At 40.1% G+C, this 27,983-nt stretch overlaps 2 protein-coding genes across 8 annotated transcripts in view; one reads left to right on the top strand and one right to left on the bottom strand.

Moving 5' to 3' along the window:
- The window catches only part of TTC33 (tetratricopeptide repeat domain 33), a 42,001-nt gene extending 28,558 nt beyond the window's left edge, over window positions 1-13,443 (top strand). For all 6 annotated transcript variants that reach the window (XM_057708502.1, XM_057708507.1, XM_057708503.1 and 3 more), the window contains one exon: window positions 1,591-13,443. In XM_057708502.1, coding sequence (XP_057564485.1) covers window positions 1,591-1,944 — 354 coding nt within the window. In that variant the 3' untranslated portion in view covers window positions 1,945-13,443. The remainder of the gene's footprint in view (window positions 1-1,590) is intronic.
- On the bottom strand, window positions 13,426-26,911 carry PTGER4 (prostaglandin E receptor 4). Of its 2 annotated transcripts, XM_057708501.1 has the most exons (3): window positions 26,459-26,911; window positions 24,964-25,885; window positions 13,426-15,372 (listed from the first exon to the last, which is right to left on the bottom strand). In XM_057708501.1, the coding sequence occupies exons 2-3, from the start codon at window positions 25,840-25,842 to the stop codon at window positions 14,782-14,784; spliced, it is 1,470 nt and encodes a 489-aa protein (XP_057564484.1). In that variant the 5' UTR covers window positions 25,843-25,885; window positions 26,459-26,911; the 3' UTR covers window positions 13,426-14,781. The 2 variants fall into 2 exon arrangements, with proteins under 2 accessions (XP_057564484.1, XP_057564483.1); XM_057708500.1 differs by lacking the exon at window positions 26,459-26,911 and having other exon boundaries at window positions 24,964-26,268.
- Window positions 26,912-27,983: the final 1,072 nt, after the last annotated feature.

The following is a 27,983-nucleotide window of genomic DNA, read 5'->3' on the forward strand; positions in this document are numbered from 1 at the left end:
TTATTAAATATTTTAACTTTTTAAAATAAGGGTACCAGTTGTTCTTTTTGCCACTTGATGGATTTCTTTCTCTTTGTATTGTGAAATTCTTGGAATTAAAAATGCTTTGCTTTTTCCCCCCATTTAATACAGTTTTAAGGGCTCTACTTGAAAAAAATTTAAATTTGTGATTTTTATGTAAACGTAAGCTGTTCTTTTGAAACACTAGAATGGTTAAAAAAATAACTTTACTCATTGTCATAATGAAGGGAATACTATAAAAAATATATTGAAGACATGCTAAAATTTCTAACATCTCACTATTGTTACTGTATATACATATAGACAAAAACATAAGAAAATACATAGGTAAATAGAACAAGTAGTAAATTAAAAGTCAATAATTGGATATATCTCTATGAGTAATTACTTAGATTTTTATGTGGAGCTAAGTGTGTATGTTGGAAAATGGTCATAGGCTTAGTTTGTTTTTCATTTTCTAATTCGTTGAGGTGTAAAGTTAGGAGTTTTACTTGAGATCTTTTCTTTTTTTTTTAACATAGGCATTTAATCACTATAAACTTCCACTTAGTTTTGCTTTTACTGTATCCTATAGTATCAGGATGTTATATTTTCATTTTCATCTCAAGATACATTTTAATTTCTCTTTTGATTTCTTTGACTCACTGGTTGTTCAAGAGTGTGCTGTTTAATTTCCACATATTTGTAAATTTTTCCAGTTTCTTTCTGCTGTTGATTTCTAGTTTTAGTCCACTGTAGTCAGAAAAGATACTTGGCATGTCTTCTTAAATTTAAGACTTGTTTTGTGACCTAAGATATGATCTATCCTGGAAAATGTTCGCTCTGTTCTTGAGAATAATGTGTATTCTGTTATTGTTGGATGAATCATTCTATATATGTCTGTTAGGTCCCTTTGGTTTGTAGTGTTATTCAAATCTTCTGTTTCCTTATTGATCTTCTGTCTGAATGTTCTATCCATTATTGAAAGTGGGGTATTGAAGTCTCCTAGTAATACTTTATTGCTGTCCATGTCTCCCTTCGGTTCTGTCAGTGTTTACTTTATATACTTAAATGTTCTGATGTTCGGGTGCATATATTTATAATTGTTATATTTTTCTGGTGAATTGACCCTTTTATCATTATATAATGTCCTTCTTTGTCTCTTGTGACACTCAAGACGTTATCATTATTATGATCTAAACTCTTGGCTTCAAAGATATGCATTCCTGGTAGCTTTCTGATCATGGGTTAGCCCAGGAAATCTCCAGATTTATATATTTGCTCATCTGCAGAAGCTGAACAATGCATTTGCCTTGTATGGAGCAATAATATCAGTACCTCTGTTTTAATGAACTTTTAAGTTCTCATCAGTTTGTCAGCCACTTTCTTTTACACTCTTTGACTCTTTTTTCTTTTTATCATAACCATCATCCAGTGATTAGAGCACAGCTCTAACTTCCATCTTTACATTCTAATACATTGAGAAAAAAAAGAGAGAGACAGACAGAGATGGATATCATGGATTATATTAAATACCCACCTTTTTTAAAACTAAGCAAACAAAAGAGTCTGACCTTTTCTCCCCCCTAGGCAATTCGAAGTTTTCAAGTAGCCCTTCACATCTATCCAATGAACCCTGAAATATGGAAAGAAGACCTTTCTTGGGCAAGAACGCTCCAGGAGCAGCAGAAGGTAGCACAGAAGATTAAAAAAAGTGAAGCACCAGCAGACGTAACACAATTCTCGCCAAAGTCAATTCCTGACTATGACTTTGAAAGTGATGAGATTGTTGCTGTTTGTGCAGCTATTGCTGAAAAACAGAAGACTGTTGCAGCAAATAAAACAATGGTTATTGTGTCGGCTTCTGGGACTGTAGAGACTGTGACTGAGGAGGAAGACGGTGCTGCACCACCTGATGGCTCTGTTTTTATCAAAGCCCGATGAAGCTTAGCAGGAGTCATTTGAATCTATCTTTGATTGAATCAAATTTTAGCCATGGGGGCATTTAGTCTTGGAGAAACAGGGCAAAACTCCTGTTTAAAAAATAAGTTTTTCAGATGAGGCATATAAAAATGGAAGAAGTATTGTGTAGTGTTTGAATTATGCTTTGATAAGCTACGATTTCAGCTTCTTAAGGTTAAAACTCTGAGTACAGTGGTTTTTTAATTAATAAGCTTAATTTAATCCAAATATGTAAGTGAATGCATTTTAAAGAGACAACTTGAAAAGTAAATTCTCAAATAGTGAATAACTTGATGGCCAGTGTTATTAAAATATTAACTTGTTGGCTTTTGTTTTATGATAAAGGAAGTAGGCTTCTTTCCCTACTAGAAATATACTGCTGTTACTATTCACTCTTCTTTTTCTCTTGTGTCATTAGAGTAAGTCTGTCACAAAGCTTGAATCTTTTTGACATTCATTTTGATTCAAAGTTGTCATTTGGTTATATGTGGGATCCTTGAAAGTTTGGCTTTCAAAAAATGCATGCAAATGTGTACATTCTGAACATCTTCTGATGTTTCTCTTAATTCTGTTTGTGCTTTTGTTTTGACTTTATTATAACAATGGTAGTTGCCACTTTCAGTGTTTGTTAGATGTGTGAAATACTGATATATGTCAAAATCATGGTTTTATTTTTTAAATTATTAAAGTAGATAGAGTAGTCCTTAGCACCAAGGGAGTCATTTTTAAGATGTGCATTTTTAAAAATGAATGGCTCTTATAGATACATCATAACAAATTGCACTGTTACTGTCCCAGTCAAAAGCAGTATTTTCTTTTCCTTATTTTTAAGATTGAAAACCTTGAAAATAACTTATCTCTTGCTATAACTTTCCAGCTGATGGTTTGGAATTCCTTTTCTAGTTAACTTTTCTGGAACTACTCAGTGAAATGAGAAACAATCACAATTTTAAATAGCTAAATTATACCTTTCTAAAAATTGGGGGAAAAAAAAAGTAGAGATGTTATTGAAGTGCCAGTGAGTGGATGCCTTAGGCACAACATACATAGAAACTGACATGTGATTTATGGTTCAATCCCATGAGTAGAAAGGATCTATTGAAGAATATATTTCATTGAAAGGCCACAGTCACATCCACAAATCAGTTCTGTCATTGCTAATATTATTTTTATGCTACGTATATTTTAGTACAGTTAAGTAGAACTGCTGGGTACTGTTACTTCTGAAACTCAGGACGCTATTATTGGTTTAAAATTTATTTTATCCTTGTTAGGAAGTAAGTTACTTTATTTTAAGGAATCTTACCTTACCCTCTGGGAGTATGTACGTGTGATGGTCTACATCATTGTCTGAGATGATTTAAAAACATTTCTTTTAGTGGAATGCTTACCTCTTTTCTTCAGAGTTGGAGAAGCCAGCATTTGCCTTGAAAAGTATTATATTTTTTCCCCAAAGTTATATCAGAAAGTTAGCTCTGGTTAGAGAAGTTAGTTTTAGAAAGATCCAGAAAACAAATATTAATTATATTTTATTTTGTTTAATAAGGCATATTCTCTAGTTGGGTATCTAGAGAAGTGAGCACTTACTATTTCGTATGTTGTTTTGGGTAACGGATGTTTATGGTGTAATTTGTGAGTAAATAGGTTTTTTCCTGCATTTAAAGGTTTGCCTATTATTTTGTGTTGTTAGCTTTTGAAAAAATATTGATTTATTTAATTTAGTTTCTTATGTGAAAATAAAATATGTAAGGCACCTTGTATAGTGTCTCATATGTGAAGTACTCAGTAAATGCTAGCTATTTCTATGAAGAACTTGAATTGGTTTTATTTAACCTCACTTTCTTCTGATTTTAAGTAAGGAGGAGAACTTCTTTGTAATCTTTTCCTTACCTGAAAGTGAGAAGTCACTACTTCTGATACTATAGGATGGATGGCTTTCAGTTGAGGACTATACTTGGTATAAGGTCTATACCTTGACCCAAAAGAAGCAAGACCCAGGATGGAGTGCATGTAGCCACTAGATTCTGTTTATGAACCTAGTGTTTCCTCTGCATTGACATCAGTAGGCCAGCTTTGTCTCTTCCTTACACAGAGATAAGACATAAGATGGTTTAGATGCAGGGTGGAGGAGAGAAAGAAATATTGAATTATGGAGGAAGGCAGCTCATTTCCTCAGGTCGCAAAAGATGCTTAGCTAACACTCTTCTGGGTGTGAAGAGAAAAATGCATACATTGTTTTATAAGGATGTGAATAGTGATCTTTTTTTAAAAATTTGTTTATTGGGTGCGTTGGATCTTCATTGCTGTGTGCGGGCTTTCTCTAGTTGCGTGAAGCAGGGGATAATTTTTGTGGGGTGTGGGCTTCTCATTGCAGTGGCTTCTCTAGTTGCAGGGCATGGGTGCTAGGCGTGCAGGCTTCAGTAGTGGTGGCACGTGGGCTCATTAGTTGTGGCTCACGGGCTCTGGTGCACAGGCTTAGTTGCTCTGCAGCATGTGGGATCTTCCTGGACCAGGGCTCGAACCTGTGTCCCCTGCATTGGTAGGTGGATTCTTAAACACTGCGCCACCAGGGAAGTCCTATGGTACTCTTAAGTATGAAATCAGCTTTTAAATTGATGTTATATGTCAAAACTATAATGAAGACTTTAAATTAAAAAAAGCTTTGTCTCAGAAAGCTAGAGTTTCCAGGATTAATAACTGACCAGTTTGAAAATTATACTTTATATAATGATGTCAAAAGCTTGTTTCCCTGCCCTTCCCAGCAGTAGGAAATTGTCAGTCATTTCTCTAATTTCAGGTTTCATGAGTCAGAAGCCCTTCTAAATTGACTCTGGACTTTGATTCCATGACATACATGTATCTAATGAGTTGTGAGTTGACACAAGAACCATAGTTCTATAATTATCTTCAAATCAATAGGTATATTAAGTGTGTTTTTCCTCAGAGGTTGTTATGAAACTGATGGTGTATTTTGTAATTGATGACATTTTAGGATTAAGAAAGTAATGTGGTTTTTTTAACCAATAATAAAATACACAAATTTGTAAATGATTTACTCATTACCAAAGTAAAATGAAATATTTCACTTTAGCCACATGCAATTAAATATGTCAACTTGAATGGAAGAGAAGGGATGGCCCTATAGCCAGTGTACCATGAATTGTGCCTTACTGTGTGTTGTGTGTGAACCTCACTTGCTGTGTGTGCCAGGGTGGAAGGAAGTATTAGAAATGCTGATCTACACTTTACTGGGAGGGTAGAAGGTAGGGATGGCTTTTTTTCCACAGTGCTGCTTTGGACATCCATTAACCAAGGAATTCAAATCTCTCCCTTTCCTCCTTCCTCTCACCTCCCTAGTAAAGGGAGTTTAAGATAAAGAACTGGACATACAAGCTCCTTTCTGCCTTTTTTTTTTTTTGGATGTGTTATGGCTGCAGACAGCCTATGTTGTGGTCTCTTGCCAGAAATGTTGTAGGTTTTGCAGTGAAGACTCTCTGTCCTTGCAAGGGGAGACCTGTAGTTGTGCAGGATTGCCCATGTCTTGGTGAGCATGTCTGTCTAATTCTGCTTTTGATATTAGGTGGCCATTGTTGTCACAAACTTAAATCACATCCTCTAACCTAGACTTTTTCAGCAATAAATCTGACATATTAAATCTCTACATGACTTTTTGTCTCTCAAGTGGCTCAAAAAGTCAGGAGGGGAAAGGGATGTTATTTTTTTTTAATTAATTAATTAATTTATTTTATTGGCTGTGTTGGATCTTTTTTGCTGTGCGCAGGCTTTCTTTTTAGTTGCGGTGAGTGGGGGCTAGTCTTCATTGTGGTGCACGGTCTCCTCATTGCTGTGGCTTCTTTTGTTGTGGAGCACGGGCTCTAGGCGCGTGGTCTTCAGTAGTTGCAGCACATGGGCTCAATAGTTGTGGCTCATGGGCTCTAAAGCACAGGCTCAATAGTTGTGGCACACGGGCTTAGTTGCTCCACAGCATGCGGGATCTTCCTGGAGCAGGGATTGAACCCGCGTCCCCTGCATTGGCAGGCGGATTCTCAACCACTGCGCCACCTAGGAATCCCAAGGGGTGTTATTTTATGACTCCCTCAAACCCTAACAAATATTAATTCAAATTATATTTCAATGTAAGCATGAGGCAAAAACCAAATTTTTTCTAATTTTAGATTTTTTTTAGATCATGGAAATTCTATTGAAAACGGGTGATGTTACTTACAAGGCAACATGCAAACATTTGTTCAGGATATTTAAAAGGTCTACTGACTTAGCATTGTGCTAGACCACAATATTGACTCTAGATTTAATTTGAAGGAAAGAATATGAAACAATATCTCTGCCCACCCTGTCAACATTGAGTATAATTTACATATAATAAAGTGCACTTGTAAGTTTACAGTTTGAAGAGTTTTGACACCATTACCATCAAGATGTAGAGTATTTCCATCACCTAAAAAATTCTCTAATGCTCATTTGTAGTCAGTTCTCTCCACCTCAACAACCAGCACTACTCAACTACTAATTTGCTTTCTGTGACTATAAATTGATTTGACTTTTCTCTAATTTCAAATAAGTAGATCATACACTATATACTCTTTCTGACCTTTTTCACTTAGCGTAATACTTTTGAAATCCATCTGTGTTGAGGTTCATCCGTGTTACTGCGTGTACCAGTAATGTGTTCCTCTTTATTGCTGTTACTCTGTTGTGTGGGTATAGCACAGTTTGCAGTTATTCCTGTCTGTTGATGGACATCTAGGTTGTTGATGCACATCTGAGTTTTGATCTATTATGAATAAAGCCGCTATATACGTATGTTACAAGTTTGTGTGGATATATGTTTAAGTACCTGGAGGTGAAATTGCTGAGTTTTATGATAAGTGTATGTGTAGCTTTTGAGGAAACTGACTCTTCCGAAGTATTTGTACTGCTTTGTATTCTGACCAGCAATGGATTAAAAAACTTTCAGTTGTGCCATATCCTTGTCAGTGCTTGCTACCGCTGTTGGTTTTCATTTTAGCGACTTTAGTGGATGTATAATGGATCTCATTGTGGTTTTAATATGCATTTTAATATGCATTTAATATGATGTTGAGCATCTTTTATATGCTTATTTGACATTTGTGTATCTTTTTTTGGAAAGTACCTTTTTAAATATTTTGCCCATTTTTCATTTGGGTTATCTTATTGAGTTGTAAAAAATTTTTCTATATTCTGGATAAAAATCCTGAGATATATGTATTGTGAATATTTTGTCCGCATCTGTGGCTTGCTTTTTTGTTTTCTTAATGATACCTTTTGAAGAGCAGAAGTTTCTAATTTTGATGAAGTTCAGTATATTTCTTTTATGGTTGTATTTTTTGTGTGCTAAGAAATCTGTGCTTACTCCAAGATCAGAAAGATTTTCTGTTTTCTACTAGAAGTTTAGCAGTTTTAGCTTTTATACTTAGATCTGATTCATTTCACATTAACTTTTATGTAATGTATGAGGTAAAGGGCTGGAATTTTGATTGGAATTGTATCGAATCTGTATATCAGTTTGGGAAGAATTCCCATCCTAACAGTATCATATCTTTGAATTCATAATTATGGCATAATTGTCATTGTTTTAGATCTTTAATTTCTTAGTAATGTTTTTTTAGTTTTCTGTGAATGTCTTGTCTATATTTTAGTTATGTTTATCCCTATTTCATAGTTTTGATGCTTTAAGAAGAGCTTTTAAAATTTCGTTTTCCAGTTTGATACTATAACATAGAAATATAATCAATTTTTGTATATTGACCTTGTAGCCTAGAACCTTAATAATTCACTTATTAGTTGCATTAGCTTTTTTGTAGATTCTTTAGGCTGTTCTACATATATTATCATGTTGTGAATAAAGACAGTTTTCCTTCTTTCCAAACTGAATGCCTTTTATTTCCATCTCTTGCCTTATTACACTGGCTGGAACCTCCAGCACAATGTTAAATAGAAGCTGTGAGAATGGACATTCTTGCTCTTGTTTATAATCTTTTGGTCTTTCACCATTAAGGATGATGGTAGCTGTAGTTTTTGTATATATCCTTTATTAAATTGAGGAAGTGCCTTTCCTAGTCTGTTAAACACCCTTTTTATAACAAGTGGGTATTGAATTTTGATAAATGTGTTTTCTGCATCCATCATAAGATCATATGATTTTTCTCTTATTTTGTTAATATGATGAAGTACATGTATTTTTCAAATGTCAAATCAACTGCATTTCTGAGATAAAATATACCTATTTAGTTATGATGGATTATCCTTTTTAGGTCCTTTTTGATTCAATTTGGTAATATTTTAGTAAGGATTTTTATGTCTATGTTCATGAAAAATATTGGTCTGTAGCTTTCTTGTAATATTTTTTTTTTGTTCTTGAATCAGTAATGCTGACCTCATTAAAAATAGAGGTTGAAAAGTATTTCCACCTGCTCTTTTCTCAAAGAATTTCTACAGATCTGGTATTTTTGTTCAATAGTGTTTAATAGAACTAACAAGTGTTGTCTTCTAGACCTAGCATTTCCTTTTTGGGAAAGTTTAAAATTATAAGTTAAGCTTCAAAAATAGCTACAACATAGACCTTGTCAATTGTGTCACACTGAGTGATAGTATGGTTTGTTTAAATTAGGATTCCCCCCAAAAGTCCGTTTGTTGCATTGCTGTTATGTCTCTTAATTAGTCTTTTATAATCTATAGGTTCCCTTTCATTTTTTTCCTTGTAATTTATTTTTTTAAAAACTGAGTTGTTTGTCCTTTAGAATTTTCTACTCTTTGTATTTTGTCTATTGCATCCCACCTAATGTCATTTTTTAAAAAATTTATTCATTTTTGGCTGCGATGGGTCTTTGCTGTGCATGAGCTTTCTCTAGTTGTGGCAAGCAGGGGCTACTCTTCATTGCGATACATGAGCTTCTTATTGCTGTGGCTTCTCTTGTTGCAGAGCAGGGGCTCTAGGCATGTGAGCTTCAGTAATTGTGGTGCGTGGGCTCAGTAGTTGTGGCTCTCAGGCTCTAGAGCACACGCTCAGTAGTTGTGGCACATGGGCTTAGTTGCTCTGCAGCATGTGGGATCTTCCCAGCCCAGGAATTGAACTCATGTCCCCTGCAGTGGTAGGGGGATTCTTAACCACGGAGCTACCAGGGAAGTCCCCCCCCCCAATGTCATTAATGTTCCTCTGTACCTACATTTCCAATACAGTAATTAGAATTCTTCAATTTTCTGTAAAGAATACATCATGGGTAGTTTTGGATACCTAGACCAGAAGTTAAATGTTCCTGGCTCTCTCTCTCTTTGTAATGTCAACAGTCATTGACTATCATTGCCTAGATTCATTGTTTCATTAAAGGCTACAAAATGGTGATGAGTGTTAGAATTTTGATGTTAGAGAACATCTTTGAAGAAAAACTTCCCCATATCAACTGTTTTGTTACCTTGGAAACAACTTATGTAGTGTAGGCAGTTTATGTAGTGGAGGCTTTGTTCTCCCCTTTATTTAGCACTTTTGAAAATAATAGGTTGGTTCTCTAGTATCCTCCAAAGGTGACTAGTGAGGTGTTCTGTTTTGTTTTTGTTATCATTATGAAGTCATGCATTGAGACATATATGATATGTTTCAGTCCTTGCAGTTATTATTCATATTGATGTTGTGTACATCCCGAACTTCTGTAGATCATGCCAAGTTCATTTTTTCAAAATGGCTCTAATTTTATACCCCACCAACAATGTATTAGAGTTTCTAAAGCATACTTGGTATTTTCAGACTGTAAAATTTTTACAAATATGATTGGTGTATAAGGGTGCTAAAAGTGTGCACACACACACGTGATTTCACTGCATAAATGTGTGTGTGTATATATATATAATTGTGATTTCACTGCTTATTCATGTTAGAAATTTATGACATGAACTATTGATTTTTTATTGTAGAGTATGATTTGGCTCTCTTACATTTTCTCAATATATTTACTTACTACTTCTGCATCTGTTCCCAATGTAGTTGATTATAATTTTGGCCTCAATCTGTATTCATTGTTTAATATTACCATGTAAGTATTATACATAGTTAATCTCACCTAGTCTATTATTTTACTTTCTTGTACTTCTCTTTGTTTTTTGTGGAGTCAATAATTGCCTTGTTTTTTTGTTCTTTAGTTTTCCATGTATAAATTACAAATATCCCCTCTGACTAATAGAAATATAATACTCCCCTCAATATTCCAAATATAAAATAATCCATTAATTTTTTCTTTCTTTTTAACCTACAGACATCCATACCCCTCTCTCCTGCCTTAATCTCGTTTCACTGTGTTCTACTGCAGAGCTGTTGCCTTGAGTTCTCTTTCCTCGTTGTTCTTGGAATTCTCTTTGCTTATTCCTTGTATTGAACTCAAGAAAGAGAAATATTTACCCAGTTGTTCAGATTTTAGTGTGTGGACTTGCTCTGGTTGAAAGTTGTTAGGACGCAGGTATGTCTGGTGTGCTCCTCTTTCCTCTTCTGTGGTGTGGAATGGGGTGGGTGACCTGGGAGGGCGAATATAAGGTTGTGAATGAATGGTAGAGATACTGATATTGATGGAAAGTCAAGAAGCCCAACTATCTTTCTCTCTTTTCTTCCAAAGTACTTCGAGCCTAGGGCTAACGCCCCACATGTGGCCCAGGGCAGCTCAGGCTAAACAATAGGGTCAAATGTTCTCTCTTGCTATGAGTCTCTTTTTCTCTGGTTCCATTTCTGGTATACCCTGAGAGCAGTCATAGTTGCAGCAACTTAGACTCAGGTTCAGTGGTGGTGAGAAGGGCACGAAGTGGGGGAGCAGTGAAAAGAGAGCAAAACTTCATGGCTTGTTTTGTTTTGAAACTATGACAGGTAGTTTAGGAAAAATGACTGTTTTGTGTAATGTGGGTATTTCTGCATTAAAGTCTAAGGCCAAAGGCATAGCTAACAGTGAATACTACTCTGCCTTGATTATTCCACGGCGCTTTGTGTTTGTGGCTCAAATAAGAAACTTGTGGAGAGGGGTGGCCGTACTCTGGGAAAGGACTCTTGCTTTCCATGGTCTTCTAGTCAAAGTACCACTTTAATAGCCGTACCAATATCACAATCTTTTCTAACACACTTGACCTAGTTGGTTAGATCATGAGATTGTCTTAAAGATTATGAGATGGTGTTAAAATTATCTTCCTGTCTGCTATATCCTATCGGGACCAGGTGGGATTTAATACTAGCCAGTTAGATAATCAGAACAGTCCTGCATAGAAAGTTTGACACGCTAAGTAGTCAGAAACAAGTTTCCCATAACAAAAAACTGTTTGCATAACACGGTTGGTAAGTCTTATAAATAAATGAGGAATAGATGGCAAACAATGCTGAAGTTTTTCTTCCTTTGGCAGTTCTTTTTAGAATAAGCCAGACTCAACAATAAAAAGACATTATGTCCCCCTGAAATTCACATGGTGAAGCCCTAACCCCCCAACGTGACTGTATTTGCAGATAGGACCTTTGAGGAGGTAATTAAGGTTAAATGAAGTCATAAGGGTGGGCCAGTGTGACCAGTATCCTGTTAAAAAGACACCAGGGATGCATGTATACAGAGAAGGCCATGTGGCAAGATAGCAACAAGGCAGTCGTCACAAGCCAAGGAGAGAGGCCTTGGGAGAAACCAAATCTGCCAGTACCTTGACCTTGGACCTTCAACCTCCAGAACTGTGAGAAAATAAATTTTTGTTGTTGAAGTCAACCAGTCCATGGTTAAAAAGACATATTATCCAAATTAAAATTGCACAAATGATTTGAATGGCTGTTTCTCCAGAGAAGATATACAAATGGTCAATAAGCATACAAAAATATTCTCAACATTATTTGTCACTAGGAAAATGTAAATCAAAACCACAGTGAGACACCACTTCATACCCATTAGGATGAGTATAATAATTTAAAAGAGAACAGCAAGTATTGATGAGGATGTGGAGAAATTGAAACCCTTGTAACATTGCTGGTGGGAATGTAAAATGGTGTAGTCACTTGGGAAAACATTTGGCAGTTTCTTAAAAAGTTAAACATATACTTAGTAAGTGACCCAGCAGTTTTACTCCCAGGCATATAGAATTGAAAACAATATGTTCCCACAAATATTCATACACAGCTGTGGTTATCAGCATTATTAATAACAGCCAAATAATGGAATCAACCCAAATGCCCATCAACTGATGTATGGATAAACAAAATGTGGTATATTCACATGGTGAAATATATACTATTCAGCCATAAGTCAGGAATGAAGTCCTGATTCACACCACACCATGGATGAACCTTGAAAATATTATGTAGACAGTAAAGGCCACATGTTGTATGATTCCATTTATGTCCAGAATAGGCAAGTCTGTAGAGATACGGTGGCTGCCAGGAGCTGGGGGAAAGGTGAATTGGGAGTGACTGCAAATGGGCATGTGGTTTCTTTTTGGGATGATGAGGAGGTTCTGGAATTAGGAGTGATGATTGCACTCTGTGAATATGCTACAGTACTTTACAAGGCAAATTTTATTAAATGTGGGTTTTATTCCAATGAACAAGCCAGAATCAGCGTTCTGGGTGGTGAACCTGAAGTAAAGGAAGAGTGAGATTATGCCTTGACTATTAGTAGTGCTAACTTCTGAATGAAGCTTTGTTTTTCCCCCATGAACATGGGTGATGAATATATACATTTATATATAAATCTAGATGTCGCATTGTCCACATACATGGAAGAAAAACAAAAGCTTCTTTCACAAGTAAAATATTCTCCAAAAACATGTTTCTTATTCATTGGTTAGCATGGTAAAAAACATTTCAGAAGTTTGAGCCAGATCTCTTTTGCTGAGCTAGCCCTACCTCAGCTGAAAATCACCAAGCCATCAGGACTGTGACAGTCTTGTTTTTCTGATGTCATCCAAAAATATCTTTTAAAAAACTGCGGGAAAAAAAAAAATCATAAGCTCACTCCTGGGGATTGTTGCTACTCAAAGTGTGTTCTCATACTGGCAGCATCAGCATCTAGGATACACCCCAGACCTACTGTGTCAGAAACTTTGTGTTTTCACAAGCCTTCCAGATGACTCTGATGCATGCTAAAGTTTGAAAAGCACTGATCTAGAGAATTTACAAGTAGGAAGGGCCACACATTTATGCTGATTTTTAAAATAATAAATATTTGGATTCTTTACAGGTAGCAAGTTAGGCATAATACTGTCTCCCTTACCATCCATCCAAACTGGTAACTTTGAGGCCCCTTTGCACCCAGATCTTGGTTTCTAAATTCCCTTCTTCATCAACACTGTTCTATTCTTGCAACTTTACCTTCGACATTGTTTTAAAATAAAAAATTTTAAATATTTCAATTTAAAGACAGGAGGTGACCTGAAACACACACACACACACAAATCACACACGTTTTCCAAAACTGATAATACGGAACTCAGATTGAGTGTATTTATTTATTATAATCTCCAAAATAATTTCAGTTGGTACAACTGCTTCTTAAAACCACATCACCATCAGGCTCAATTTAATTACAACCAAGCAATTCACAAAAACACTTTAAGCAACAAAACATGCTTAATATTTCTTTGAGAAAGGTCCCTCAAATACATGTACAGCATGATTGGATGTGACACAAAACTTTAGAAGGGGATCCTTACATGCCTGAGTTCTGTACCCCTTCTGTTATGATATCTGTGAAAGGCTAATTTAACCAATCCTTCCACGCCTCCAAGTAAAGTCCTTTACGGTGTAATCTGCCTTTCTCTTAAATTTTAAAGAATATTCTAGATCATTCCTTAGGAAAGTAAAACTATGCACACTTCTGGGGGGAAAACAAGCTGCTTAGACTTTTTATTTTTATATTACACACTTCAATTATGGGTTACTTATTAAACACTTTTTAAAATTTATGTTACATTTTAAAAAGTACCAGCTAGAGGGGACAGAAGTATAAAATATTCATCGGCATGTTAGGTTCTCCTGAAATAACAGTTTTCTGGATAAATACATGCAGCATCACTAAACATTTTTCACTATGTATTACACATAGCTAGGAAAGAACTGTAATATTTTGGCCTGTAATTTTCATGTCTTAAATAGTATTTTGGTTTATTCCTTTAATAGTGCTAAACTCTTTCTTTTAAAAATTTACATTTTTTATAGATATGACTCTCACTGTGAATTTTCAACACCATGGCCTGAACTTGGTTATGAAAAATATCTAACATCTGCAATTTCAGCTGGTTATACTAGGGGGACAGGGGTTACCATAATTTTATTATACTTTGTATTAACAATAAACCTTCTCACAGAGAAGAAAATACTTTAAATACCTTAAATCATATTTACAACAATAAAATTCACATTTCATGCTTTAGTGAGACACTTAAATCATCCGTAAGACAGTCTTCATAGTTTATTGGAATAGAGCACTCTGGACCTGGCCTTCTGCTGTGTGCCAGATACAAAGCTCTTGATGTTATGAAAATAGCAAACTTATGCCATCCTCCTATCAAGTAGAAAAACCGAGGGCACATCTTCCCTGTCATCAAGTTGTAACCGAAATCCTGTATCATGGCAAGGTGGCAACCAATGTGCTTCAGACCTCGGAACCCATAGCAATTAACTTGATTGTCTGAAAAGTGCTCAAAAGCCAGGATATTCTCTAATGTGCGTTGTAGGATGAAACGAGCCCTTCCGAGCACGGCTAAACAGTTCATTTATGTGTCTATTGCACAGGATCTTAGAAGCTTCCAGAAATAGTGCTGTATTTCTTTCCTTCACTACTATATACATTTTTCTGAGAAGTTCAGTGTTTCATTGGGAAACGTGACTTGCAGGGAGCTCCCCTTTGGGGCAGGCCCAGCCCTGCAACTCCCACCAACCTCGTCTACCAATAAGACACTCTCTGAGTCCTGCCCCTGTGAGGAGTCCGAGGTCTCCGATATTCGCAGAGTCCTGAGCGACGTGCTGTCAGTGTGGGTCAGGCCCACGCCAGGCACACCCGGAAGCAAGTTCCTGCCTGCAAGGCCATTTTCACTGAGGTCTGGCATGTAAAGGAGGGTCTGAGACGTGCTGCTGACCTCCTTCAGCTCCCGGGAGAGGAAGGAGCGAGAGTGGTTGGACGTGGCAGAGGATGTCCTCCTGCTGTCCGAGCAGTGCCGCCCCGGTCGCTCTCTGCGCGACCCCCCGATGCGGCAGAAGAGGCATTTGATCTTCTCTATCGCTTTACTGAGCACTGTCTTCCGCAGGAGGATGTATATCCAGGGATCCAGGATGGGGTTCACAGAAGCAATTCGGATGGCCTGCAGATCTGGGTTTTTGCTGATGACTTGCTCCGAACTTGGCTGATATAACTGGTTGATGAACACCCGAACCTGTGTAAATAAGATGCCCACATTCAGTGCTTATCATTAATTAATGGGGAAAATATTTGCATGCACGTCTAACTTAGTAACATTAAGTAGCTGCCTGCTTTTCTGTTAATAAGTGCCAAGAAAAGAGCAGCATACATAATGAGCTTCAGAAAAACCACCTATTAACATTATTTGTGTTTCAAGTTAGTGTAACTTTAATATATTTGTAACTAACTTATGAATATCTTCCTTGATCAAAGATGGTATAAAAGAATGCAATGTGTGTACAGGTAACATATGCATAAAGTTCCCTGGAGAATAATTTTATTAACTTCATTTCTGTGAGTGCTTTCATGTTTTCATAATTTTAATGATGTATCTTTTTTTTTTCCCCAATAGGCATTGATTTCCCTTATGCCAGTTGGCTTTGTATATAGTTAAATGAAACTTATTTTGGAAGTCAACTAATCATCTAATCACAGAAAAGCCCAGAAATTCCTTTATTTTAGAATCTAGAAAGAATAGCCTGGAAACTTTTAAACCAATACCTGAATCTATTGTCATCTAGAATGACCATATATATATATTTTCCATATATAAGTTTGTTCCCAAGTTATAATAGTCATCTAGTGTTATCACCTCTTCCTTCAAAAACCTTGTCCATAAGCCAACTATATGTCAATAAATAAGTAAAATAAAATAATGAAAAGAAGAAAAAAAGAAAACCTTTCTCGTTTTTTCCTTCTAACTGCATTCTTCGTCTGCATTATTGCATCAACCGCCAAACTAGCCTTCCCACCTCCAAACTAGCTTTCTTTCCCACATCCGATTCCTGTTATCTCCAATCCATCCTCCAAACTGCCACCAGAAGATTATTTCTAAAACGCAGATCAGATTATGCTACTTGGCTGCTAAACCTTCAGTGGCTCCCTGCTGCTTGGGAACTATAGTTTTGCTCAGCATCTGCCACTCAGTGAATCTATCCTGAAACCCCAAGTGGAATCCATCCCTCCTTTCTGTCTCTGGAGCATTTTAGAATAAATAGCCAAGAGCACTCTGGACAGACCAGCAGGGATGACAGCTAATTCTAGTGCAGTTTGAGCTATTCAAGGCAAGGGGCATGTCTGCCAGCCTAGCACAGGCCAGGATGGCATAAATGAAGTAAACACAAAGAGACCCTAACATTTTTGCTGTTGCGGAGTCTTATTTTTGGCAGTTAAAACATTTTGCTCTTACCACAATCACTTATTTACTCATATTCTTTTGCTTATTTAACAGTAAAGCTCTTATTGTGTGTTAGGCATTGTGATAGGTTCTGGGCACAGACAGTTGCATGAAAGACCATACACTTGAAGGCAGAGAGCAACCTCTAGTGCAGAAGATAGGAAAGTAGATCAAATATTGCTAGAGGTGAGTAAATGTTGAGAGGCATTTACAGGGGGCACAGCTAGCCCAGACCTGGAGGGAAGGGCATCAGAAGATGCTTCCTGGGGGAGAGGAGCTTGGACCGAGTTTCGATGGATGAGTGGCAGTTTGCTAAATTTAGAAGGAAGGACATAGCATTTTAAGTAGAGGAATTCTATGTGCAAAATCATGGAAGAATGAAATGATATGCCAACTTCTGGGAACTTCAAATGACTCAATGAAGAAAGAATGAATTTGGGTAAACTTAAGGAAGGCTATCATTTTATTCCTTAGAGGAAAGAGCACTTGTTATTTTTTTCTTTTTAAAAATTGAAGTATAGTTGATGTACAATATTATGTAAATTACAGGTGTACAATATAGTGATTCACAATTTTCAAAGGTTATACTCCATTTATAGTTATTATACAGTATTGGCTATATTCCCTGTGTTGTACAATATGTCCTTGCACTTTATTTAATACCTAATACTTTTACCTCTTAATCCCCTACCTCTGTGTTGTCCCTCTCCCTCCTCTCTCCCCGCTGGTAACCACGAGTTTGTTCTCTGCATCTGTGGGTCTGCTTCAAAAAAGCACTTGTTAAAAGTACACTTTCACATTTACTCCTAAAGAGCATATCTTAAAAGCTCTCGTCATGAGTAAAACATTTTGTAACTATGTGTGGGGATGGATGTTAATTAGACTTATTGTGGTTATTATTTTGCAATATATACAAATATTGAATCATTATGCTGTGCACCTGAAACAAATATAATGTTATATGTCCATTATATCTCAATAAATAAATATGTATATATGTACATATATAACATAAAATGTTATATATATATATGTATATGTAATAATCCCAAAATTTTACTCTTAAAGGCTGATGATGATGATGTCTGGCTCTTACTTCTAATTCCACCAGGATCTTTTATATAAAAATCGCACTGTAATTCATATAAAAACAGTAGTTTTAGGATAACTGCCATCTATCTTTAGTAATTATTTGATAATTATTACTTGCCTTTAGTAATTATTTTAGGTTAGGGAGAAGTAAGAGCCGAGTCTCACAGCCAAGGAGGATGCATTAAAAACCATACATAGGAGAAAGAACTCATAAAAGCATAGCTGGAGCCATTCAAGTAGGAGCAAATATCTCAACTTTAATAAGAGTTGATGACATTGCCACTGTACCATACAGTATAATAATTAATATTCATGGTGTATGAATCACTAAGAAAGAATAGGGATATTTTAGGAAGATTTATAACAAACTAGATAAAAAGAAATCTAAAATGTTTAAATAAATTTCATTTATCTGCAAAACTCAACTTCATGGAACTTATTTCTAGATGATGCTAGATCAGTGCCATGTAACTGTATTTCTGTTTCTTCCTACACTGGAATTTAGTCCTTAATCAACTACAGGTCTATAATCCTTTATCAAGAAGTTGTTGTTGTTTTGCAAACAATTCATTTGTTTTGTTTTGTTTTGGGTTGCAAAACCTGAACTGACTAAACTGTGAGGCTATTTGTAATTTTATTTATTCCACTTAGTGTGAATATTCCTATGTTTTGCTCCAGAGGTTCTGTTCCAGTTCTGATGGGGATATTACATATTATACAGTATATTACTAAATTACTTTTCTAAAAGCCAAGAAGTTCTGAATTTAAAACATCTGATCCTAAATGTTTTGGATATGCAATTGCAGTCCTGTAAATCTCATAGAATAAAGTGGTAAAATGGCTCCAAGATGAAATTATTACCTTGATCTCTGAAAGAGCTAAATAAAAACTGAACTAGAATGAACAGCAGTAATATGATAACTACTCTTAAAATACTTTTAGAAACCATGCTTGGATAAATGATACTATGAAGACAAAGGATGACTGATTTTCTACCCTTTCAAAAATCAGTGAAACAAAACATCTTGGTTTCTTCCTACCATACTCTTCCTTGAGGTTCTTAGCTGTGTCTGGCACTGAGAGATTCCCTCAGGTCTCCAGACCTTTTCTCAGATGAAGCGTTACTGAAACTTCGATGTTTTGAGAACCTTATTTAGATCCCCCACCCTGCTGGTGGCTGATTCTGTTCTGGGCCCCCAGGTCTCCGTGACTTCCATGTTGCTTTTTCTGTTTTACCAGGCTGGCTGGCTTTCTGCTTAAGAATTATTTCCTGACAAGGGAATTATCGATAAAAAGCATGAGGGTCTATATTTTACTTACATCACATAGTAGGTTCCTAAGGGTAAAAGAAATGATGAATTTAAATGTTAGTATCAGGTCCTCCCCTCTGTGTAGTCTCTGGGAAAAACCCTAAGGCAGGATTTGTGTGAATCTGAGACTTGCAGCCTCTAGGTGGCAGTGTTGCCCCACCTGGGAGTTCTTGGTCCCAACAGGCCTCCCTAAGAAGGATTTGCCCAGCCACCTCCAATACCCTCTTTCGGAACAGAATCTTGGTCAAGTCTAAACTTTGCATTTCTCAGATTTTTAACATTGAAATGTTTTGTTGCTAGTTGCTTCTCCCACCGCTTCCTCTAGGGAAACATGGTTACTCCTGAAAGGAGGAAAAATTTTGAACAGCTGCAATGGTTGTAGAAGGAATGAAATTTGTAGCTATTTAAGGGAATGTATTAGGAGTTACCATTTAATTTTTAAATTCCTATGACCATTCAGAAAGGTCAGAGTGTTGTAAAACTAAAATAATAATGGACTTTCATAATCAAAGGTGAGGCAAGGAAAGAATCATCTTTGTGGCTCACTTCATGCCCAGCGGTAATTAGTTCTGAGCACTGTTAAGGGAATGAAAGAGAGCCTTAGTTCAGAGTGCCATGGCAGGGGGTCGGGGGAGGTGCAAGGGGCACTTAACAGTTAATACAAGCTTCTGAACCTGGTCATTTCATGTCTTCTCAGGAAAGGAGCGCTCACAGGGTAGCAATAAACATGCGTTTGAAAAGCAACATTCCAAAGTCAGGTGAAAACATTCTCAAAAGTTGGTCAAATCATTTGAAAAGAAATCAAGATGAATGAGTTTTCCTTTGCAGCATCTTCTCAATGGAGACTGACTTGAAGTAGAGAAAAAAGGCAAAAATGAATAAAAGCTTCATAAGGTTTGAAAAAAATATAGCCATCGCTGCCTCACTTTAAAGGCTACTTGATTTGCTCTCCCCAAAGGGGGAAACCCCACATTAAGATGGGCCCATCCACAGCGGGACTTCAGTGTCATGTAGGGAGGGGAAGGCACTTTTCTGCAATTCTTGTCCAACGGGCCCTGTACGTTACACAAATAAACGTACTCAGGCAGTTTTCAGTTTTGGAAGAGTGTGCTGCTGAGAAAACCAAACCTCTTGAGTCGGAGATGGGTGGGCAACACCTTAAAAGAATTCACTGAATACAAATGACATACATAATTTTAAAAGTTAAGTATTTTTCAGTAGCTGCAGATTTGCGCCTGTGGCTTATTGTTTAAATTGGCATACATGACAATATTCTCAACGTCTTGAGGATGGCTAGAGATTAGGATTCAGGAGCACTGAAACATAACTTGGAGAAAAGATGATAAATTCAAAATTAGATGTGATGCCAGGAAAGCTATAAGGGAGGCTACATGTTGTAAAGATAAATGCCCACGTTCTGTTCAAATCCTGGCTCTGCTCCTTATAATTTATGAGAAAATTATGAAAGGGCTTAGTACTAATATGTGGAAGCTTGGCCACTGTGGAATATATCAATAATTTGAAAACCACAGCTTAGAGGTCGCTTTGGGGTATAGTTAAAGACATGGTACTTCCTGTTTAAGAATTAACCTGTTGGCAGGGAATGTCTAATTGAAAAAGAGTGTTGAAATTTTGATTAGACTGATTTGGTAGTTGACTGTCAAAGCAGAAATGCTTTCCATTAAATGACAAGAACCTGTAACTGGGTTTGTGTGCGTGTGCTCCGTGTTCTGTTCTGAGAACATAAAAGGAATGATCTGCATGTGCTCGGTTATCTAACTGCCCTGTGAAGAGTCCAAAATTGACACAGCTGTTAGTAGAAATTCTTACTTTTTTTTTTTTTCCTTTTTTAGTGACCAAAAAAAATCTCTAAGTAAAGGAGCGCGGAGAGAGTTCTTGGCTCAGTGGTGGAGTGAGAGCTCCGTTCTCCTTCCTTCTGCGTCACTAACTGGCCATTTAAGTGCAGGTGAATTGCTTCATCTCTATAGGTCAGTCCGTACATCAAAAATTTATTTCTGAAGTGTTTGGTTTTTCTTAAGCTCTAACTTTCAACATTCTAATAGGAGACTGCAAGAATCGCTTCAGCTCTGGGGGAAAAATATCTTATTAGCAGATGTTCCATAAAACCAAGCCTTGACAGGTCAGCAAAGCATGCTGAGAAGAACATTAGACTAGGACTCACCCGCAGCCACCGGGAAGTATCATGATATAAAGTCTTCATCTGCAGTTGAGGAATCCAAGGTGCAGAAAGAGTGAAAATATTGGCCAGCCGTCCTTTCTTCTTGAGCTTTTTTTAAGACTCAGATGAGATGCAGGAAAATCACCTTACTTTTATGTGTTACTTTGCAGTCTTCAAGGTCCTACTGCTGGGTCTGCAACTTTATGTTATGGCTAAAAACCTGCTTTTGTGAACTGCTATTTTTTAATTTAGCCAAATTTATTTGGAGAAAAAAAATAATCAAATCCTTCAGGTTCTGCTGTAATAGTGCCTGGATTTATGGCATTCCTCATGTACCTCTAGGTATGATTTTTACTCATCTGAAACCCCATCAGCTGCTTTAAGATTCCACTTCCAGTCTGCCTACAGTAAACAAAAGTGTATCTATTTACACAGCTTTCCTCTGCTCTAATAAACCTCTGCTGATCAAATGCTGATGAAGGTTTTATACAGACAACTAGTTTATTGTAAGGAACCAAATAAACACTCACAGGAAGCTATTTTCCTGAAGACCTACGTTTCACTCGTCCCAGGCAGAACATGAATCAAGTCGGCCATTCTACTCTTAATAGAGATGAATGCTTGCTACTTCAGAGTAAGAAGAAAGAAAATAAAAGAAACAAGTAAGCAATAAATACTGCCATGGCTTGCCTGTGTGTACCGGGAAATGCCTTTTCAAATCCTACAGTGTAACTATTCAGCCCTGAGGCAAAAAATTGGATTATAATTGTTATTGTAACATTAGTAACTGCAAAATTAGGCACCAGACGTTGACCCAGCTGCAGCATTTAACACCAGGACCTTAGGAGGCTGTCTCGCTTTTGCATATTTCTAAAGAATTCAATCCCTTTTATTTATCTTAAGCATAGATTCTTTCATTTCTTTAGCTTCTCTTGTATTTTGAAAACCAGAGTCTGGTTATAAATAGAATAAACAAAATGACAACCACCACCCTCCCACTAAACCTTGTCATGTAATGTTCCCTGTCGATTGTATTTACATCTTTTATGTTCACTGTTTATGACTCACTTTAGAAAATTTTGCAACTTCAGCACAGTTCCTTATTTATCCACAATTAATTTTCTAACCTTTCTCAAATCTCCATTCCAAGTTCTATTTATGAGACATATATATTTTGGATAACAAATTTGATTCTAAATTCAATATCAACTGCCCTCTAAGAGCCACTGTAGTTTTTCCTTCCCTGGTGTCCAAAAGATAAAAAACGTGACCACTTTGCAGTGACTGCTTGTTTTCCTTACATATTGTAAGTCAAGCTTTGCGAAACTGCATGTAAACTGTATTTGCTCTATTATTTCCAAAGTATTTTAAATGTTTCGAAGGGTTTGATTTGCCTCAAATGGGATTAGCGACCAACTTGATTTGATAAAGCTAAGAGATACTTCATTAGTTTCCTTGGAACTGAAGATAGATCCGGCTGTTTTAAACATCAGAGTTCAGAAACTTTCAACTTAAATTACAATATGAATGAGAGAAACATGAAAAAACAAGAAAGTTGTAAAAGTAACCCAAGGAAGGCTACCGTTGTGGATGTTTCCCTTTTAATTCTTTGAGTAATTGCTAAACTGTGGGTAGATGAGTAACACGATGACACTATTCTTATCTTTAATATATAATTAAATTGATTCTGAAATTAGATTTTAGTAGCCCAAACTAAAGGCTAAAAACTGAAGCTACCATGACTTGTATGATTCCTTTTTACTTACAAAGGTAGGTCTATGTGACTACTTCTCAGCTGAGCCATTTTCAATTTTCTGGACAAACTGACTTATCTACTGCACGCTACTGACTTTATAAAGAGTGGATAATGCCTATTAGTTAAAAGGTGGTTAATTTGCAAACCACAAACATAGCTCCTATAATTTCTTGCCTCTTGCTTCTCAAATAATGTCAAAGGCTTTGTGATAAATGGCCCTGCACCATCAGGTCAGATCTACCATTTCAGCTCATAAGAGGCTTGAAGAAAACAATTCATCTGTGACTGTGTGCTAATCAACAGCTTCACATGCTTACTTCCAACCAAAACACATTTGCAAAGTATCTGCATGTTGCTAAGCTTCTAGCTCTAATTCCTCAGTTCCTTCAAGTGGGTGTTCTGCAAATAACAACCATTCACTTTGGCATTTACTGTTCTGTGAAACCTAAGGCAGGTGCCACAGGAGGAAGCCCCAGCAGAAGCAGAGTTGTTTCTTCCAAAATCTCACTTTATTCTGAGTTGCCATTACAGACAGTAAAATATATTTATGTGGCTCAGTCAACTCTGTAAATTATACTGGGTCCTGCAATGGTTTAAAGGCCCTTCTGGCCAATCACATTCACTTCTGTTTATACAAATTGGCAAGAAGCTACTGTATGCTGGCTCTCAACCACCTCCAAGTTCCTTCCATTTACAGTCAATTTTACCAGAGATATAATATTTTTATATTAAAGATCCATGAACAGTATTAATAAGGGAAAAGAAGGAATAATAAATAGCCTGTTACATTTATTTTCTCTTGCTCCCAATCAGCATTAAAAAAAACCCAAACTTTTTTGAGCTGATAGTTCAGAATTTCCAGGGATGTGGTATTTTGAGAGATCGAAAAACTCAGAACTAGTTGCTTTCAAGAGAAACTCTAGATAAAGTAGTATGTGCATCTGCCCATGGGTTTCTAGTGCAAACAGAGAACTAAGCAACCTTCTTGCTTCTAACATTTTCAAACGTTTTAAAAGTTCATCCAAAGGTAATTTTAAAGAAGGTGGTGTCCTGAAAATAAAGTGTACCAAAACTCAACTACACTACACTGCTGCAAAGGCCAAAATTAGAAGTGTTCTAGGAGGGAGACATGACGTAATATTATGGAAGCAGCGTTCAGAGTCAGATGGGTCTGAGGTTCATGTCAAGCTACAAGGCTTTGGCTTGGCAATAAATAAGATGACCACCTCTAAAACCTCATTTCCCTAGAAAGACACTGTACCTCTCACAGTTAAGGATTTGAATTCAACACCCCCAAGTACATCAGCCTGCCCTTAATATGCCCGCTGAGACCTTGCTTTCCTGGCTCCTAGAGAGAATGAAGGAACCCAAGTCTGGACCATGCCTGTGTAGGGCCACATGTGCACTGAGATGTTCTCCCAGGGCACAGCATGGTAAAGAGCAGGGACTTCAGCTTCATAGACTAGTTCTGCTGGATTATTTTAATCAAGTCACTCCCCGTGTAAAGTGGAGTTAGACGACCAAAATGTATCCGATATGCCTTCGAGCTCTAAAATTCTACAGAAGCTACCAGAAAAGCCCGACATAAATCAAAACACTAAAACCCCCACTATTGTAAGGCATGTACACCAAAGAGATCACCGCCTCTGACATTTCGGATTCGGCCCTAGGCAGTGCAGAGGACGGGGCTAAGTCACACTACAACGGTTTCCCCTCCACATCTGACAGAGTGCGGCGGGTGTTCCCGGAAGGCTCAAGGCCAATGTCAGGCAGCAAGGGGTAGGGGCTGTCCCGGGAGAGAGAGGAAACCAGGCTTTCAGGGAAAGCAACTCGGCGAGGCAGGGGAAAAGCACCTGCCGCATCTCGTTAGCGATGGGGTCTAAAAAGAGGCTGGGTCTGCTCTGAGACGCCGAGCGCGGAGACTCCAGCCCAGAGCTGGAGGAGACGCGCTGGTGGCCGAGGAAGGAGAGAGAGAGGAGGGAGCGGGAGACGGGAGGAGGGAGGTGGATGCAGGGAAAGGGCCGAGTGCGGCCCTGGCCCCAGCCACTCACCACAAGCGGGATGGAGCAGATGAGCACCACCAGGGAGGTGGCGATGAGTAAGATGACCATCTGGATCTCAGCGCCCGCGATGCGGCGGAAGCTCCGGCGGCGGCGAAAGTCGCTGAGGCGCGGCAGGGCGGGGGAGGCGGCGGCCGGGGAGCCCCGGCAGGCGGCCGGGGCCACGCAGACGGCGGCGGCGGCCGCGTGGGGCTGCTCGGTGCCCAGCGAGGTGCGGCGCATGAACTGGCGGTGCATGCGGAGCAGCGCGCCGCACACGAGCACGTTGCAGAGCACGGTGGCGAGGATGAGGAAGGAACTGAAGCCCGCGTACATGTAAGAGAAGGCGGCGTGCGCCGTCACGTTGGTGGTCCAGTCGATGAAGCACCAGGTCTTCGGGTACTGGAGCCGCGAGCTGCCGAGGCCCATGTTAGGCAGCGCGCAGAAGAGCACGTTGGACGCGTAGACCGCGAAGAGCGTGAGGCCCGCCAGCCGCTTGTCCACATAGTGGCTGTAGAAGTAGGCGTGGTTGATGGCCAGGTAGCGCTCGATGCTCATGGCACAGATGATGCTGAGCCCCGACAGGCCGAAGAAGAGCAGGATGAAGGTGCTGTACTCGCACAGCGCGGGGCCCCCGGGCCACTGGCCCTTCAGGTACGTGGCGATGGTCACCGGGCTCACCAGCAGCGTGCCAAGCAGGTCGGTGACCGCCAGCCCGCACACCAATGTGTAGAAAGTCGTCTCCTTCTGCTCTTTGCGCGACTTACACAGCACCACGATGGCCACCAGGTTGCCCACCACCCCGAAGATGAACATCACCGCCGGGATGGTCACCGGGCTGTTCAGTGGGACGGAGGCCAGGTTGGATACATTGGTCCCAGGGGTGGCCATGGTGTTGGCCGGCGGTACACTGCTTTGGAGTGTGAGGCTGGGTCTGGGGATGGTAGGAGAGACAAAGACGCGATGAGCGGAAATTACCATTTGCATAAAGGTGTCAGACCCGCGCCCAGGAAACAATCTGCTGGTGCGACCAGGGAAGCAACTCGATCCTACATTGTGGATTGTAGCCGCTTACCAACTGCCGCTACCGAAATCTCCAGGCTCCGGATGCGTCCTGCCAGCGGCGCCACTCTACTGGCATTAATATTTATACGTTGATACGGCCATTCTCTCCTCCTTCCCCCCAACACAACTCACTCCACTGCCAAGATGAACAAGATCTACCTCAAGGGAAAAGTGGCTTGCTCGTTTTCCCGACAGATTCTGAGTCAATAAAAGTCTCACTCAAAACAAGTTATGGAAGATAATTTGGAGAGCGCGCTCTTCCCTCCCTGGCTGCGCTCAAGGGTCGCCGGCCCACCGCTGTCTGCCCAGTGCCCCCCGACCCTATCTCACCTGCGGTAGCCGCGGAGGTGGCAGCTGCGTAAGCCCCCGGGGTCACACCTCGGCTGTCCCGGACACGCCTTCAACCTGCCCTCAGCCTTGCCCCGCTCAATGTGGCGCTTACCAAGCCTTTGCCTTCTCAGAGCCGGCTCTCGGTGGCAGCCTATTTTCCGGAACTGGGGTCAGAGTGGTCAGCTTTCAAAACCTTGGAGAACCAGAAGGACAGCGAAATGGGTCCGTGAAGCCTGATGTCGGAATTTTTTTCTCCTGTCCTTCGTTTCCTCAAAGACGATCCAAGCTTTGCGGAGCTCGCAGGTCTCGTCCGCGGGCGGACAGCGCTCAGGTGTGCGGCCGCGCGCGCAGGTGGCACCGAGCCTCGATCCCCGGCTCGGGCCGCCTTCCTTCCCAGCCCAAGGCGGCGCGGGTGGCTACCGGGGCTGGCGGCTGCAGCTGAGGCCGCTTTCGGTGTCCTGGGGGCGGCTTGAGGTGCACTCGGCCTGAGGCTCTGACCTGGGGCCGTTCATCTTGCGCCCGGGCCGCCGGTTCCGAGCTCCGCTCGTGCCCTTCCAGCCTCTGTACAAACTTTTCTCCGGCCTCAAGTTTCCCTGGCGGAGGCGGGGCCGCACCGCGCGCGGCCCGGGCGTCCATTGGCCAGGCCGGGAGGGGGCGGGGCGCGCGCTCATCTGCGCCGCGAGGAGGCGCGGCGGGCCGGTGGGCGGGGCTCCGGGCTGTGCGGGTCCCACGGCGCCTCGGGGGGCGGCCCCCTGCGGCTTTCCCGCCCTCCCCCCCCCACCGGCTGGGGCGGTGGAGAGTGGGCCCCCTCGCCTCAACCAGATGGTGCGGAGAGGCCGCCGTCCGCGGGGGCCCTGGGGGAAGCCCCGGGGCTCTTCTGTGCACTCTCTCAGCTGCTCTGAGCTCGGCATCCAGGGGCGCCAGCTCTGACACCGGCATCTCTGCCTCCTCACTGCCTCCCGCTCCCGCTGGGCTTTTTCTCGCACCTTCTTCACGCGGGTTGCCACATCTGGGTTCTGGGAAGGGAGGGCCGCGGCTTCGGACGCTACCAGGGAGAGGCCGAGGGGTGTGTGTGTGTGTGTGTGTGTACGCGCGCGTGGTCCAGGGAGGAGAAATAGGGTGTGTGCCTGCGTGGCTCCGGGTCACAGGTAGGGTGCGCGCGATGTTTGTGGGTGGGCGGGTGGGCACAAGGCTCGGGCGGCGAAATAATGAAGACTCCATCCTCTCACCATGAGAGGAGTTAGTTGGCAGTGCCCAGGCTGTGGGCTGCGCTGGGTAGGGCTGCCCCAGGCAAAAAAAAAAAAAAGGAGCCGGGCCAGCAAGCTCTCCCGGAGCAGGTGGCAGAGCCCTGCGGCTGCGGAGGGGTGGGGGGCGAGGGGGAGGGGGGGAGGGGAGGGGGAGGGCTGCATGTCTCACCGCGTAGGCGGTGCTCCTCCTCCCGGGAGCTTCTCCGCCGGGGTGAGAGCGGTTAGCCTGAGCTTCGTGCCTTGGTCCTGCTACTTTCGTGTTTGGACACCTTCACCACGGATCGTTGGAAAGGCTGATGCAGGGCGAGACTGGGATTTGAAAGTCTTTCGAGTAAAGGAATTCTCCAGTCAGTAGCTCCCTGGTCAAGTCTTGGAAAAGCCTAATTGCTC

Source organism: Hippopotamus amphibius, chromosome 15 (assembly GCF_030028045.1).
Source record: "Hippopotamus amphibius kiboko isolate mHipAmp2 chromosome 15, mHipAmp2.hap2, whole genome shotgun sequence".
In the NCBI taxonomy this organism is placed as follows: Eukaryota; Metazoa; Chordata; class Mammalia; order Artiodactyla; family Hippopotamidae; genus Hippopotamus; species Hippopotamus amphibius.

What these genes read in the sequence shown, in the direction of transcription:
- PTGER4 (XM_057708500.1), bottom strand. Translation starts at nt 25,938, where the DNA reads ATGCAAATGGTAATTTCCGCTCATCGCGTCTTTGTCTCTCCTACCATC. An exon ending in TCTGCTCCATCCCGCTTGTG is followed by an intron (nt 15,373 to 24,963) that starts GTGAGTGGCTGG and finishes TTATTTACACAG; the next exon opens with GTTCGGGTGTTCATCAACCA.